General features: G+C 39.4%; 1 protein-coding gene across 7 annotated transcripts in view; it reads right to left on the bottom strand.

The window, feature by feature from the left end:
* The window catches only part of ttll10 (tubulin tyrosine ligase-like family, member 10), a 33,753-nt gene that overhangs the window by 3,951 nt on the left and 13,010 nt on the right, over nt 1-16,792 (bottom strand). For 5 of the 7 annotated variants that reach the window (XM_040048043.1, XM_040048046.1, XM_040048042.1 and 2 more), the window contains exons 2-6: nt 3,652-3,982; nt 3,309-3,432; nt 2,996-3,114; nt 2,735-2,855; nt 338-423 (exon numbers count right to left, since the gene is read on the bottom strand). In XM_040048043.1, coding sequence (XP_039903977.1) covers nt 338-423; nt 2,735-2,855; nt 2,996-3,114; nt 3,309-3,432; nt 3,652-3,982 — 781 coding nt within the window. Of the gene's footprint in view, nt 1-337; nt 424-2,734; nt 2,856-2,995; nt 3,115-3,308; nt 3,433-3,651; nt 3,983-4,619; nt 15,222-16,792 lie in introns of all 7 variants that reach the window. The other 2 variants (XM_040048045.1, XM_040048047.1) reach the window with 2 other exon arrangements.

Below are 16,792 nucleotides of genomic sequence, written 5' to 3' on the forward strand. Positions count from 1 at the left end.
CTCAGCCCTGCCCTCTGCTGACTCATCTCTATGGCAACAGCATGTTCCCCTGGTGATTTTATCAGGGCCTTATGGGAGGTGAAGTGCATTATTTTCCAGCGTCCACAGCCTCTTGATTAAACACTCACCAAGGCGACTGTTGTCTTAACGCTACGCAGGACAAACGATTTTCTTTCTTTTCAATGTTGGATGCGTGACCCAACATGCATTTCAAGTTTGATTGATCTCATTTTAAACCTGCAAACTAAAGGATGTTCCAGTTCAACCAGTACTGTTATTGTTGCATCAAAATGCTAATGTGTAAAAGGTTGTTGTAGTTAGGTAAGATGTCAGTTACCCTCCTGTTGGGCAAAGAAAGCCTCTCTCTCTTCCCTCACATCCATGCGCAAAGTAGTGGGTATGAACTCTTCCATTTTCAGCCTCCTGTGAATTACAACAGAACAAAACAAACAAGGAAGCCCACATGGATGTCGGTGCCATGGATTGCGGGAAAACTGGCTTTGAGGCAAAAAAGAAAGTCAGGCCACAAACATACAAAATCTTTAGTGTACCACAGCAACATTCATATGTTCTGTTCATCCATCGTTTTCGGAATATGTTCAGATTTATTCCAAACCCCAGTCATACCATAATTTCAAAGCCTTAAGTCAAGCTTTACATATATGCAAATTGATTTTTCTGAAGAACTGAAGGAAGTTTGTAATAAAAAAAAGATCTAAAAACACACACATAGTCTAAAATATGGCATATTTCCTGCTATATACTGGTATAATAGTCCATTATTGCATATCCTCACTAGCACTGAAACATTTTCCAGCATTAGTATAAAATTCCACTTGTATACTTTTAATTCTGTTTGTAGAAACTGAAGTACTCTAATCTTAATATTTGTAACTATAATTTCACATAATCACATTAAAAGCTGAACAGCTGGTTAAAATAACTCAGTGTTCATAGTTTTTATCTCTAAAGTGTGATATCTCTAAAATGAGGAACATCATATCTCAGAGCGATGCTGGAAACTAATTCATGCATTTATTACTTTTTAGGATAGACTGTTATTATAATCAAGCTGTTCTAAAAACTTCCTGACAAGCTTACAGTTGATCCAAAATGCTGCAGTAAGAGCGCACACAGTGACTAGAAAGAGAGGGCATATTTCTCCCATATTGGCTTTTCTTCATTGGCTCCCTGTTAAATCCAGAATCAAATTTAAAATCCTTCTTCTCACATACAAGGTATTCATTAATCAGGCCTCTCTTAAAGACCTCATAGTACCGTATCAGTCCAATAGAGCACTGCGTGCTACGACTGCAGGCTTACTTGTGGTCCCTCGGATATTTAAATGTAGAATGGGAGATAGAGTTTTCAGCTTTCAGGCACCTTCTGTGGAACCAGCTCCCAGTTTGGATTTGGAAGACAAACCCTTTCTCTAATTTTAGGATTATGCTTAAAACTTTACTTTTTTGATAAACTTTACAGTGAGAACTGGATCAGGTGAGCCTGAATCCTCCCTTGGTTATGCTCCAATAGGCCTATGCTGCTGAGGCTTCCCATGATCGACTGAGTGTTTCTTCTTCACTCACTATGTGTTTATACACCTCTGTATTTAATCTTTAGTTATTATTAACTCTTCCACAGTGTGTCTTTTGTCCTGTCTTCCTCCCCTCACACCCAACCAGTCGCAGCAGATAGCCGCCCCTCCCTGAGCCTGGTTCAGCCGGAGCTTTCTTCACGCCAAAGAGAGTTTCCCCTACTATCGTTGAAGCGCTTGCTCATATGGGGTCATATGATTGTTGGGGTTTTCTCTGTATTATTATAGGGTCTTTACCTTACAATATAAAGTGTTTTGAGGTGACTGTTGCTGTAATTTGTTGCAATATAAATAAAATTGAATTGAATTGAACTTACAGAACTAAGCTTGATACAGAGGCCTCTGCGATGCACACTGATAGCTCTACAGATGCAGTAAAATAAAAAAAACAAAAAAATAAAAAATGTATTGCATGTTTAAGAAACTGTTAGCTTTGTCCTTCTTTAGCTCTTTAGTTTTGGGGGGCAATGGTTGGGAGACTTTTTTCCTTTTCATACATGTTTTCCTTCCTACCAAAGATAAAGTATTCATCTGTACATGACGTCATTTACCATAAAAATTAGGTTAGTATCAGAGTTTACATCTAATACTTCCTGCTCTGACACAGATGTTTGCACAATAACTTTGCGTCGCATTCAGCATATCCCAATTATGAAAGTGAAGTACATTTTTAATGTTTGTGACTATAAGTGAAGCTTTTTTTAACTGCATGTTTCTATGAGTGTACAGGTGCTCTCTTTGGTTCTGTTTTTAAAACTATTGTATTTCCTTGCCGAGTATGACGTAAAAAAAAAAAATCAGGTTGTAAAATCAAACTAATTTACTATTAATAATTAACCACAGATCCAGCATATAACTGCGATACAAAGCTTCTGTGATTCAATGGAGAGGCTAGATATCTGATGAGGTTACTTGGCGTGTTTATTAAATAGTTTCACAGGCTGATATGGTTTTAAATCATTATTTACAGAGTGGGGCTTCTATTGAGCCACAGTAATCGTACCGGATAGAAGCTGGGAGATTTGACACAGCTGCAAAATTTGGTAACAGAGATATACCTGTCTGCTTTTAAGAGAAACAACCATTTTGGATACAAGAGAGAGACAAAGACAAAGAAAGGAAAATAAATGTCCAGCTCACCTAAGTGCTTGACCATGGCTGACTCTGCTGCTCACTCGCTCGTACTGTTGAAGACTGCTGAGGAGACCGATCTTCGTGGTGAGCACCTTGTTATTGGGAATCTGGTACATCAACTGCCTGCCTGGGAACAAAAAATGAGGATTTTGAAATATTAGTTAGTTAGCATGTCAACTTTTAGTTCTGTCTCTTAAGCTAAGCAACAAAAATTGCATATTTTCATCGTAAACCAGCTCCAGGTGATATCCTCTGCATTCCCACTACCTTCTCTGAAGTTGGAGTACTGGGCTGGTGATTTGGTCTCGCACCACTTGAGATTGAAATCCTCCCTGTCCTTGTTGTAAATCCTCTTCCATCCTCTGCTCTCACAGTAATTGCTCACTCTGAAGGAAAAGTCCCAGAGGAAATCACTTAGACTTTAATCACACCACAAACAAGAAGTAAGGGGTCACATTAGAAAAGCTTTAGACTGACAAAAGGCCCCAAATAAAATACATACCATGCTATTTTTTATTCAAGCATCACACCATACATTTCTCCACAACAGTTACTTTGAAATTAAATAATTCATACTAACATTTTAGCTCCGTTGGTTCCTCCAAAAAAGTAAAAAGGCCCAGGCCCCCTCGGCTCCTCTATCTGCCTGCCTGACAAATCCTTTAACTTGGACCTCTGGACGGGTTGTGCCATTATACATGGACCTGATACACAAACACAACACATTACCGATTCATTTCTTTACAACAGAAAGGTAGAAGAAATTAATTCTATTCTATTCCGGGGAATATTTAAGTTGTTTGACTTATAGTGTTTTTATTTTATTAGATTAAAATGTGCAGACTTGCATTTTTGTGTGCTAAAATAAAAATCACCCTATGGACAGAATTTAAAATAAGGCGCTCTCTTTACTCCACACACACCTCCACTTTGGCTCTCCTGGTTGACAGACGATTGGGAAAATGTCTGTCTCTCTTTCCAGGTCTGTGTCTGTGGCGGCAGTGTCTGTTCTCTTCCTGGTCCCTCCTTCCTCAGACTTCCTGCAGGCCGGCTGCTTCCACAGGGAACTTCTGTTTCCTCCTTTTCTTGGCCTCGCTTCTTCTCCAGTCTGGTCTCTGCTGCATCCTGACCATAACTGCAGGGATCCACGGAGCACTTTGATGACATCTCTTTGCTCTGACGAAGGTCGCTGGGGTAATTTATTATTGATCCATAATTAGAAAGTGGGAGGAGCTCTTTTGATTCACAGTGATCCTGTTGGCATAAAGAGCGGAACAAGAGGAGAAGTACTACTGTAGAGTACGCTTCATTCATAGTATTTTCCCTGTTTCGTATGTGCATATTTTTTACTATTATATTATTTGAGCATCACACTGTTCATACTTCAAACAGGTTCATAATGGCAGAGAATAACTCTTAATAAATACTCTTCCTGAAGTGCATTTTAATTATGCATCCGCCCAAACTGCCAATTTAACTTCAATTTGTCAGTGTTGCTCTTTTAAAGTGATCTCCCTCCAAAAGCTTACAATATGATGACATGTGAAGTTTAATGTGCCTAATTATGTTATGCTGAAATTGCAGCACCATGTCACTGGTCTTCTAGAAAATGGTGAATAAAGGAAAAAAATGAAGTAAGCGTACGTAGGTGGCCTGCTTCCTGTACCAACAGCATGTAATCAGGCTGGTATGCTGATCTAGTATGCAAATAGTAGCAGTGGAAATGTGATAAATAGTTGTATGGCTTTACCGTTTGCTGTGGTTTAATAAGAAATTAGCTCTGTTAGTCCTTTTACTGTTGTTTTGTGTGAGTAACATAAATGTACGTAGGTATTTATGTTGGAAAGCAGGAGCAGAACTACTACAGCTATTCAAAAGTAAAACGGTTTACCTGCAACTACAGCTTCACACACACAGACATCAGGGCTCCCTGAAAAACTTGTCAGCTTACTCTTCTTCTGCCAAGTGCACTCAACCTTATAGTCCAACTGCAGGGCCAAGACAAACAGTTAAACCCACAGACTGAAGGACAGACTCGACAGGGGCGCAATCACATGGTCTGTCGGCAGTTTAGTCTAAAGTTAGCCACAGTATCGCACAATGAAAGCAAGAAAACCAACTAGTAATGTAAACAATCACCAGTTACTCGGGTAATGGGACCCTTAGCAACAGTTGCTACTTGTAGATTGAATCTTACAACACAAACTAACAAGTCAAGATTGTGTATCCCACACCAACCGGACCTCTAAGTTTAGCTTCATTCATTATTTATTGCCCGTAAGCCTCTATTGTGTGGACCCTATGGTAACATGAGAGCACTGTGTCAATCAAAATGGATTTGCCAGTTTTCCAGGGTGGCCTGGTAGGTAAAATAGTGTTCTCAACTGGCTCAGTGTCATTAACATCTAAAAGAAATCATTTCAGGGGACTTGTTTGCTTTAGATACACCGGTCTCCATCTTTTACATTGGGTTGTCTGTAGGACAGGAGGTAGAGCAGGTCATCTGCTAATCTGAAGGCTGGTGGCTTGAGCTCTGGCTACTCCAGTCTGGCCAAAGTGTAACTTGGGTCAAATTTGCGTGTGTGAATAGTAGATAGCAACCGTTAAGATGTAGAAGAATAAAGTGCTTATATCAATGGGTGAATAAGTACTAAGTAAGTGCTATACAAGACATCGTCCCACCTGTGGCCTACCCTATATCTTTAGGTCCAGTTTACACAATTTAAGTTAGAAATCTAAGTTATAAAAATAAACCCAAGTGTCCCATTAAACTAAGACATAATTTAATGTGAACATTAATTTATTGTAAAACTACTTCATCCAAGGCGAATCGTTCTTGATACTTCCAGACATCATCATTAATCATAAAGTCTAGTGCCAAATCCAGCAGCAGGTATGCAGTTGAGCAACATAGCATTAGTCTGCTCGCATGGCAAATCCACTAATCACCTTCTGTCTCAGTGATTTGACTCTGGGGGAAACACCCAGGCCCAGCTATGGCTGGCAATTATGCATAATCTTCTCTCTTCCTCCAAACAGCCTGATAATTGACAGGGGTGGGTACCTTTTAGACCCAGCACACATGCAACCATATAATTACACATACAGAGGGGCAACCACGAGCAACATAAGCACACTGGGAGCAGCCATATGGACCAAAGTATTGTGCTTTTCAGAGCATACATCAAGTTTGGTTTGACTTACCATCTGTAACCTGATAAAAGGACAACCAAACTGTGAGTCAGCGTGATTTTGGCTCTATTGATCTGGTTTGTTTTTTTGCATCACAATTATCTTCTGTGATAAATCAAATGTAAAAGAAGGAAGTTGCCAGTCTGATCAGTTGAGTTATTTATACACATATGGCTGTAAAAGTGTAAATGCCCAAGTGCAAAAGACCAGCTATAAGAGGGAGCTGCTTGGCAATAAAACTAGTCCAGCCACAACACCCCAGTTGTTACAAGGAGGCCTCCCATATTCTTGTTTAACAGAGCTTTGTGTGGAGCCAGTGTGAGCCACACCTTGATAAAGAGCCGCCATCTGATAGACACACTGTGCAAAGTGCTGCGTAGGTGGACAAAGAGAACAGGCTTGTTTTACAACCTCATGGTTCACCATCTGCTAAGAGACTGTGTACATTTGTGTGTCTGTGTGTGTGTCTGTGTGTGTGCTCATATATGAATTTTAGTGAATAAACTTGTGTAATTAATGTCACCATCCCTTTTTTTTAATCCTGTCTTTCATTATTTATACCTGAATTCATATCTTTCCTTTGACCTCCATTTGTTGGTAAAGGGTGTGGGAGATATGACACTTTTTACTTTTCCTTTCTTTTTCTTTCCATTAAGGTAGTTTAACTTTCTGTGGGTGGTGCTCCACTGATACTCATACTCCTGGGCCTTATTGTAAGAAAAAAAAACCCACATCAGATAGAATATGCCAGAAAGACAGTGGGTTAGTGAATTTAAAATACAGGAATATATCGTTAGGTGTGTGTGACTCTTAGTGACTGTCCTAGCTTGGGGCAGTGACAACTTAAGTTTTGTGTTTCTTTGAAGGCTCACCTATTCCCATGTCATCTCAACTGACTCAAACCAGGAAGTGCGCCGCAATTACAGGGATGCACCCTGCAGCAATGGTGTCCCCACACAACCCATTATTTAGAGGGATTCTCCTTGTCAAGGTGTTATAGCGGAAGAAATGGAGTTGAGTTACGATGCAAAGAAAAGCTTGTCTGAATAGGGTCTCTCGCGCTCGCTGCTGCTATTCATGGTTTCCTTACAGGATTACAGCAGCAGAGCACAGGGGGCTGTAGTATCGAGGGGCGACACTGCGTTCCCAGGGTCGATATCTACTTGTTCCCTCTGGTGACAAGTACAACACGGAAACAGAAAGACATCGAATTTCACAGAGAATAACAATGATATGGGAAAATGTGCAAGTGGAATTGTACATTTTGTCCTTTGTTCTGAAACAGCCGTCTAACAAGCATGAACACGTGTTGCCTATATTGCTTTTACTTGTTAGTAAGTAAGAGTGCTATAAGTGTAAGAGTCACAATACAATTTTGTACAAACTTGATGATTCAGTCCTACCTCTTACATAAGAAGATCAAAATGTAGGATGATAAGAATATGTGTATTTGACTGGTTGTTGTTGTTGTTCCCTTTACTATGGTGAGTGATGTCATGTGCAGCGGAGTAAGGTGGAGAGCTGCATTAGGCATGAGAGCATACAGTTTTTTTTTTAATTTATAATAATAATAATGTATACTTTATTGATCCCTGTGGGGAAATTCCTCTCTGCATTTAACCCATTCACTCAGTGAAGCAGTGCAACAATGTAACAATGTAATTTTGATCATTTCAAAGTAAAAGTTTTAAAACTTAATTAGCTCTCCTGTCATATGCATCAGACCTAAGTTACTGTGCATGCAGTTCCAGAGTGCCTTGTTTAGAGATTTAGAAGGAATCTCCAAAGAATTCCAAGTTCGGGAACATAAGGTATAAAAAATTGTTAATTGTGTTGGTTACACCCTTTAAAGCTATGAGAAGACACAGGAGGACACCGCTTGATTTTTAAGTGGAAAATGACTCATAAATAAAAACAAAAATCTTTGACAAGAACATGACAGTACTTGTTATGTTATCCTTTTATATTTCACTTTGTTGCTACTAGCAAAAGCTAAAGAACAGCAACTTCTAGTTTAAGCAGCTAGATTCATTCATTTGGTATATTTGAATCTAAATTCTGTCACGTTGTGAAAACGAAAATCTAGCTGAGAGGCTACCAACTAATGTTACTTGGTTTATGACATTTAAAAGATTTGATTATTAAAACCCAACATTAAGACATTAAATCTTCTAGCTATAACTGAACAAGCTAACATTAGCGTCATGAACTATTTATTATTAAGTAAACCTTAACAATTATTTTTGCAATGTTTTGGGGGTTAAAGCATATCTGTGCGAGTCAGAGTTTATCAACAGTCTGAGAAAAAAGTGACAAACAAACAAACAGCTGCTGCTATAGGCTAACATACAGATAGTTTCACTGCGAGTGTTTTATTTTTTTAATGTGCAAATTATGGAAGCTTGGGTACAATTTTTGGTTGCTGCTTTAAAGCTTGGTTCCGTATCTCAAAATTTCAACTTGGAAGTAAATTCAAAAATATCCACCTCCAAATCTTTAGAAAATACAGTGGTCTCTCGCTATAACGCGGTTCACCTTTCGTGGCCTCACAGTTTCACAGATTTTTTTTTTAAAATTTTGCATGCTTTTTCTAAAAAAAAAAAAAAAAAATTATTACAGTGCATTGTGTTCTGCATGCTGATCAGCTGAAACTACCAAAGTTTACACTTATAAACTTACCGCTTCTTGTTAAGGTCCGACTTTCCTTTCTTCTGAGCTGTTGCTGTAATTACTTTTCTTGCCCACAGGAGGCGCAAGTTTAATGTTTACTGCAGCACCAACAGTTGTGCATATTAGCTGTCAGGCTTTCAGATGACTTCAGAAGCTTAACGTTAACTGACACCAGGCGCTTTTCTTTGTCCAGCAGACAACCTGTAACTACCAGAGCTTCTGATAGCTTCTGTACAACTTGACTATGTTATGGCGTGCTCCTGTTGTAATTATTATGTTCCTCCATGTTAAACTAAGTTAGCTAAAAGTTGTTAGCTAGCTAAGTAAAATATGTGTGTTCACAGCAGTGTATTTTGTGAATTTGCCCTGCAGCAGTATCCAAATTATGTAAGTTTGATTTGTTCTTAATAACAAAGAATATTTTATGGTCGAACAGACCAATACTAATGTTTGCATCCTAAATAGCTACTTAACTTTTGAATAAGAGGAAGTAGAAAATTATTTTTCATCAGCTTTGGAAGTAAAATGACAATGTGCTCAATAATAATAATAAAAAAAAATTAAGGTATATCATACATCATTTAATCACACACTCAACATTTTGTGTTTCTCAATGATAGGAAAAACAAAAAAGCAGTATCAGAGATGTCCTGTCAGAGATATCCTGAGTAAGTAACGAAGTTAAAGCTATTTTGTGTTAGTTATTTACCTTCTATGGACCTGCAAACTCCATGCAGGTATGTACGGTGTGTGATAAGTCTGTCACATCTTATATGTCTTTATCTGCGTTCTTCAAACGCTGACCTGACAATAAATGACTGATTATATTGCTGCTAAATTATGAATTGAATCTTTGTAAAAGCTACGATTATCCTGTCTTTAATGCGTTTTAGAATTAACCAAACAAAGATAGTATAGTTTATGAAATAGATAGATGAAAAGATACTCCTCAGTGTTTCTAATGAAGGCATTTGCTCACAAATTGCAGCTTGTTGCTGATAAAAACAAAAACAGTGAAAGCGAGTATTTCTCACATGGATTAAATAAGATATTTCCTATAATCTAGCAATGCTTCTACCAAAACCTGTAATCAGCTCCACACCTTGATACACTCGAGTGTGCCAGCTTTTTACTCTTACTGTGCGTCAGCACGTGCAGGTATGTCACAGCCGTTTAGCTGCCCGTTGTGCTCCTGTTCCACTTCAGTGGATAACCCAGCTAAGTGAGTCTAGACTTCTCATCCACAGCCAACACTAATACAGGAATCTGGTTTGACTGCAGTAAGCATGCACAGACCAGCGCAGGAATTCTTTACAGGCCCTCCGCCAGTTAGTAATGTGATTCAGCGGTGAGACGTCACAAAGGGAGGAGCTAACTACAGCAGTAATTGTACTTAAAGTCTTAAATTAATTATTTCTGACACATTTTAACTCCGTGTCTTTAAGTTCAGTCTAAACCACCAATAAGCTAAGAGCTAAAACACTTGCAGCTTGTGGAGGGACAAAATAATATGTAGGTAGAGCATACATACGCTGTCATAATGGTTTAAAAAGATAGTCATTTCAAAATTGTGCTTCCTTTCATATTAGTTTACCAGCTCACATAGAAATGTCACACTCTTGATTTGTTTGTTTCCCCATCATTTAAAAAAAGCATATTGGTAATGTTTAGGAGCATTAATGCAACAATATTTTACAGCAATTTCTACTTTACCATTCATAGGATTTACACAGTTTCATTCTTCATATACCTTCACTGCAACACCACAAATAATACTTAGACCATATTACTTTGATGCCCTGTAAGTATGCACCGCCACAAAAGGGCTTTTCACAACAAACATTTTGAAAAGAACTAATAAATAACACCTTTGCATATGACATTTGAAAATTGCAGTGTCAAAAATACTGAATTGATTGGTAATTGTATTTACTTCTGTGATCTTTCCAGCCCTGAAATAAATCGAGTATTATTTATTTATTGAACTGAAGGCCATATATTAAAAAAAATGTAATGTAATGTGTAATGTGTCATTTACAGTAGGAAACACAGGGTACTATTTTAAAGGTGCGTGCACACAATGACTCAGCATAATTTTGCTTTGTTGTTCCCCCTAAGTTGTTAAACAGATACCATTGTGTGTTTGATCAGAGTGAAAGGAGAACCTGCTGATCATGTTGGCTGAGCTTTAAGATTTCATGCTGTATTTAACCTGTTAAATACTAAACCTTTCAAAAACCTTTCCTCACAAAAAATCCTTCATAATGAAAAACAAGCAGTGTAGCAATTTAAAATAAAGCTTTGACTAATGAATGATTAAACAGGCGCTGAAAAAGAAAACATTGCTACTAAAATAAACTAAATGCTAAAATTAACAGGTTTTTGGTTACTGAATAAACACATTCCCCTTACATTTAGCTTTTCTTAATTTTACCTTTAGTGTTTGTCAAACACACAAACACACACTGACGCATAAAAAGGAACTGACCAACTCATTCCACAGACTGGGAGCTCAACGAGGCCCTAGGTACGTCATATTAAATGTTTTTTTGTGTTTGCGTTCTCACTGATAAAAACCATAGCTGCTTACCCACTGAGCCCCTGAGTGAACACGCTTAATTAAATACCACCTCCATACCTCCTGTGTGTGTGTCTGTTGCCTGTTTTTCTGAGAGCGAGGTAACAGCATATATGAAAAAATAAAGTTATGATTTTAATCACTGCCTATACTGACTGAATGTGTAAACTTAAGTCGGCCGGTACCCTGGCAGTTTTACCAAGCTAGTCTCTGTGCTGCTATAGAGCGGGACACAATGAAGGCTTAGCTGATAGTGGGGGGGAGACCTCATGGGTAAATTGAGGCATTTAAAAAGAAGCTCTGTTCAGCGGTAACCTGATCCACACCTGACTGGGGCTCGGCATTCCGGTGTGGCCGGGGGAACAGTTCACAATTACCAGAGAAACTGCAGCAAAGAGCCAGGGCCCTGGAAATCTGCGGTAAATGGTTAAAAATTATTCTGAAAGTCACTTTTCACGAGAGAAAAAAAACAAGCAAACAAAAGGAACATTTTCATTATTATCCATCTTTATTTAAATGATTTTTTTCTTTACAACATACCACATTAGATACAGTTTCTATGTACAGAGTGTGTGTGAGAGTTTTGAAAACTGTGCGCATTGTTCTTCTGTAGCTGGAGAAAATCCAAGTTCCCAAAAGGAATTTAGTTATTGCGGTAAGAGTAAGAACGCCGATCTTTCAACAGAAACGTTACACAATTTCTAATCCTTTTTTTCTTTTTTACATCATATTCACATTAACATTCCTGTCAGAAGCCAGATTACAGCACAAAGACCCCTAAAAGTCCAACCTTATCTTGAACTGCTGCTCAATTGAGAAACTTTGACTCAAGGCACATGGAAGAAACCACCAAAAAATCAAACCATCTTCCAGCGCATGGATCATAGTTCCATAGTCATCACTCAGCCCCATCTGCCACTACTGTTAATATGCTGATGTGCTTCCCTGGATTGCCCTTTGTCAATACGCTGAGAGTCAGATGCATGAGAGTGTGAGAATAGGAAGTAAGAGAGCAGAAGGTAATGCCATTTAATGGACGGCATTACCAGACAGTATTAGACACCAATAATTACATCTAACCATGTCTGGTAAGACGCCAATCAACAGGCTGGAAGGATGACTTCTGAGCTTTCACCTGTGCAAAGAGGAAGATGAAAGCTGGAGGGAAGAGAACAGTGTTGCAGAAACAGGCTGAAATGAGCAGTTCCTCTTTTGCTGCGATCATAGATTCTGTAAACACTACATTGTACCTTAAGTCATTTTTTCCATTTTACTTTGCCAAGCATGCAGAAAGAGTCAAAGCCACAGGTAAACAGACCAAGGGGAGAAAAAAAGCAAAGTACGCTTGGCTAGCTTGACTTTTTGCTTTCCGGTTTGGCTACATTTTTACATTAACGCAAATTAAATGATGAAATCCAGAGAAAAGGGGGATAACTGGAGGGACAAAATACAATTCCATGTTTCTGCGGCTTAGATAATGGAGCTAGATGAGCAAATAAAGGTGTGGCTCAATATTTGTGGGGTAATTCTCCCTCCTTCTGCAAACACTAGGTTTCTGCTTGCTTCATGTCTATTATTTGCTTTTGTTTCTGACGTCTGTTTGAAGACTTTACCCATGACATTCACATCTATCCCGATGATGGAAAGTGTTCATTGTGTAAAACGGTGTATTTAATCTCCTCTGTTCTAAGTCAACAGCACAGAAATTAATTGGAAGTTAAACTTCCAATGTATTATAGGAAGTCAGTTTTATATCTGCTTAAAATTCCTGGTAGACAAGCCTTGGAAAGCTGGGAAAAGGCTATAGTCTATAAATGACTCTATAGCTGTGTTGGGTTTTTTTATGCAGTAAGGCACTCTCAGGTGAGCTCATGTGTCAGTTCCAGGATGTGCCACGCAGGTAGGGCTAGGTGGACCAATCGCTGCCATACAGCACAAAGACCAACACTGTTCAGGGGAGGGAACAAGGAAATGAGGCCCTGCAGGACCGGTGGAACCATCAACTGACTGCTATTCTTTAACTTGGGGTGGGGTTGCCATTAACGTTTTTTTTTTTTAAAGGGAGGTTGGGAGATAAGTTAAAGAGCTGACTTTCAGGACTTACTGTATTAGAGATCTACTTGCTCTCACAAGAATATATTAGGGAAAAGCCTAAGAACTATAGTAGTTCGCTGGACTCAGACAGAATTCGGTACAGCCTGAGGCAACGCAAGTCTACTGTAAACAAAAGACTGCAAACTTTACCTGGAATCGACATGCGAGTAAAATGTGAGCACACCGAGCAGTGTGCTTTGTGAAATGTGCCCTTCAGCGACCACATCAAAATGCCTCGAAGAGTTCAGCTGCCCTTCACAATATTTGTCATTTACATACCGGAGACCACGCAGTCACCCAGAAAACATCGTTACCAGACAGTGTTAGAACAACAGTAGTACAGTCCAGCACTGTCAGGTAAGATGGATCCTGAGAGCCATTTCTGTCACTGCTCAAGCATTTGAGCTGATCCACAGGGCCCAGAATGGGAGCAAGTTGCCACCAAACAATGATAGAGCGGTTGATATGATTGTAGTCGGCAGATGGCTATCATCATCATTACCAGGCAGTATTAGAGAAAGTGATGATATCCAATGCTGCCTCGTAAGATGGAGATAATCACCCAAAACACGTCTGACACCGCCTAAAGTTCGTGAGGTCATCATTCATTCATTAACCTTCAATAAATGGAAATCTTAAAGAGTTTTCTCTAAAAAAAAAAAAAAGAAGAAGAAAAGAACAAAAAAAAAAAACAGGGAAATTCAACTTTATCACATTAAATGTTAAGAATTTAGCTCAAAGACACGTAAAAATATGCAACTTTTCAGCTCCACTAAACTTCTGAACTTAACCACCACAGAGCCCACCAAACAGCCATACATTGCTGAAAATAGTACAGGAAATGGTAGCAGGGGGAAGTCCATATCTACAGACGACCTCTCTGCTGTGTAACTGCTGAGCCCTTGTTGTGGTTGGGGTATTTAGCTTAAACTTGCTGTCACAGAAGACTGGGCCACAGTGGTTGTTAATGATTGCCAAAACCTGTTCTGACTAGTCTAAATCTATGGCACGGCAAGGTTGGGAAGGCTGCTTTTCACACAATACATGGCAGTTACTAATTTCAAACACTACAAGTTGCGCACATCCTTCAGCCTCAAAGGCATGTTAGCCCTCGGGGAGCTCTCTCTCACCAACGTCACACTGTATCCTTGCTGTTTGTTTTAGGTTGTAACATACTATTCTTGTTCGATTAAAGCAGCGTGGTAAGAGAGCTGTTTCAACAGATGTTTAATGAATTTAAAGAAAGGAAAACCTCTTTTTTTCTCTTTTCCACTGGCGGACCTTTCGGGCCGTTGTCTTTGTGTTTGCCGAGTGATGAAAGGTTGATGGAATGCTGCTCAGCCCGACCTGACCAGTGCTGTGTATGCAGAAGGTCACTGAAACAGCCCTCCTTTACTGAATAACGTGGATCATTCACAGGTATAAAGCGTGAAATCTTCACACCCTATACTGAAATTTGAGTGTACATCATTATTCTCTAATAATACGTGTGGCGAGTACACTTTTACCTACAAAAAAAGAATTAATTAAAGACTAAACCTTCGATTTTAAATCTTTGTCCTTTTAAAAGCAACTAATTTTGAGGCATTTTTGGCAAGAGCAGCCTAACAGTCATCCTTAAAGCAATGCTAAAGTAGAGTACAGAGGGGGGAGGGAGAAGAAAAGAGTATAAGGGAGTGAAAAGTTCGGGGGAAGGAAGCTGAGAATGCACCTGTAACCTTACCGTCATGAAAAGTACCCCAAGGAAAGAATGCAACAAAACCAAAGTAAAGTGAGCACGTTTAGAGGGATGGAGCTGAAGAAGAAAGAAAAAAGATCTTGAGTTTCCAGCCCGCTGCCTGAGAACACTCCGTCTTCCTCCCGGTCAGGCAGGCCCCATGAAATGAGAAAGCCAAGCAGACCTGCTCTCCCAGACTATTTAGTTAATCATCAGCATTATAAACCAGTGCTGCAGGCCCTCTGAGAAAGACAAGAGCAAGAGAGAAAAAGAAAGAGGGGAAACAAAGATTAGCCTAGAAATTTGAAGCTGGTAGAAACAAGCTGTGAAAATAACAGTACCTTATTAAAGCAGAGCATGTCGTGTGTCAGTATTCAAATATCTAACCAGCTCCTACGTCCTCTCTGTTTGCCCCGCGTTTGTCCATATACTTCCTCTTCTGCTCCAACTTATGTCAACGTATCGCAAAGCTTTTCTCCCATTGTGCTCTGCGCCGTGGGAGTTAGCTGTGCTCGCGGCTAACCACGCTTTTTGCCTGTTGGATGTGAGGCGTGCTCAGGTAACTCTGCCCTCTCTGCTGGAATGCGACTCTGCTGTGAAGTGAACAACCTGATAGGTAAACTGGCCTGGCCCTTAATCAATAGTTGCTGTCTTTGTGAGAAAACAATGGCAGGGAAACCCAAAACCTTATTTAACTCCAGACCTTATCTCAGTGCCACCTAATTGGCCCTTCAGACTACTGAGGAGCTGCGTGGTGACATTTAGGCTACGATACTGCTTATCATCCGTGTGCCACTCAAGTTGCTTGCTAATGATTTTAAATGTGCACACTGTGATGGACTAGCTATACTTTTGTCTTTTTTAAAACTGTTGCTCCTTTGGCCAGCCCAGTCTCGCCCTCGTCACTTCACCTCCCCCATTTTGACTAAAATATTCAAAAAAAATTTGACTACCAAAAAACGAGATTTAAGCTTTTCCTACCAGACTTTTTAAGCTCCTCCCCCTGGAATACAGCTTTATTAGCTAAGTTATGAATATGAAAAAAGTTAAATAATTACTTTTTAACATGGTGCCATGTCCCTGGTGGGAGATAGCATTACTCCTGATTAAGTGTTTAACCCCAAAACAAACAAAAATCCAAGTAGAAAATTTGTGTTTAATCCCAAAAGTGGAATTTTTTTGTTTTTAACTTTAATTCAGAAAGTATTTACTGATGATGTAATTTTTCCTTGGTTTAAAAAAAAGAAAAAAAGTACTAGCCTAGCCTAGCACCGAGTTTCCTTAAATAGTCCTGACCCTTAATGCAGTGTCATTCACCCTGCAATCGTATTGCAGCTTGAATTTAACCTCTCACCCCATGAGGCGATAAGACTTACACTTCCCTTTCAGGTCAGACCTGTGCCTCAAACATGAGCAAACAATGTAAAATAAGTATCTGCCACTTTTTTCTGGCTTGCTGGTGATTAAATGTCACCCCACTGAAATTCTATTCAGTACTTCCCGCCCTGTTGCAATACACCAGCAGGGCAACTGGCACTCATGTGACTCGCAGCTATTCTACTGTATGAAAGAAATGAACAAATGTTTCACTTTCCACCAATCACAACCTTCCACCTCGCTCTGCAGTTGTCGCTGTACAGTAAGCAGTCGACATTTTCCCTCCATTTTCCCTTCTCCGTTTCGGACTTCCACAGTCCGCCACTGCTTGAAAGCATGTTAATAGCAGCCTAGGAAACTAAATGTATACCTTCTATCTTGTGAAAATGCTCTGCTCTGATAATTCCAACTCCTGTCTCAACTTGTACTAAACCTC

Source organism: Simochromis diagramma, unplaced genomic scaffold, assembly GCF_900408965.1.
Source record: "Simochromis diagramma unplaced genomic scaffold, fSimDia1.1 OVJJ01000387.1, whole genome shotgun sequence".
NCBI lineage: Eukaryota > Metazoa > Chordata > Actinopteri > Cichliformes > Cichlidae > Simochromis > Simochromis diagramma.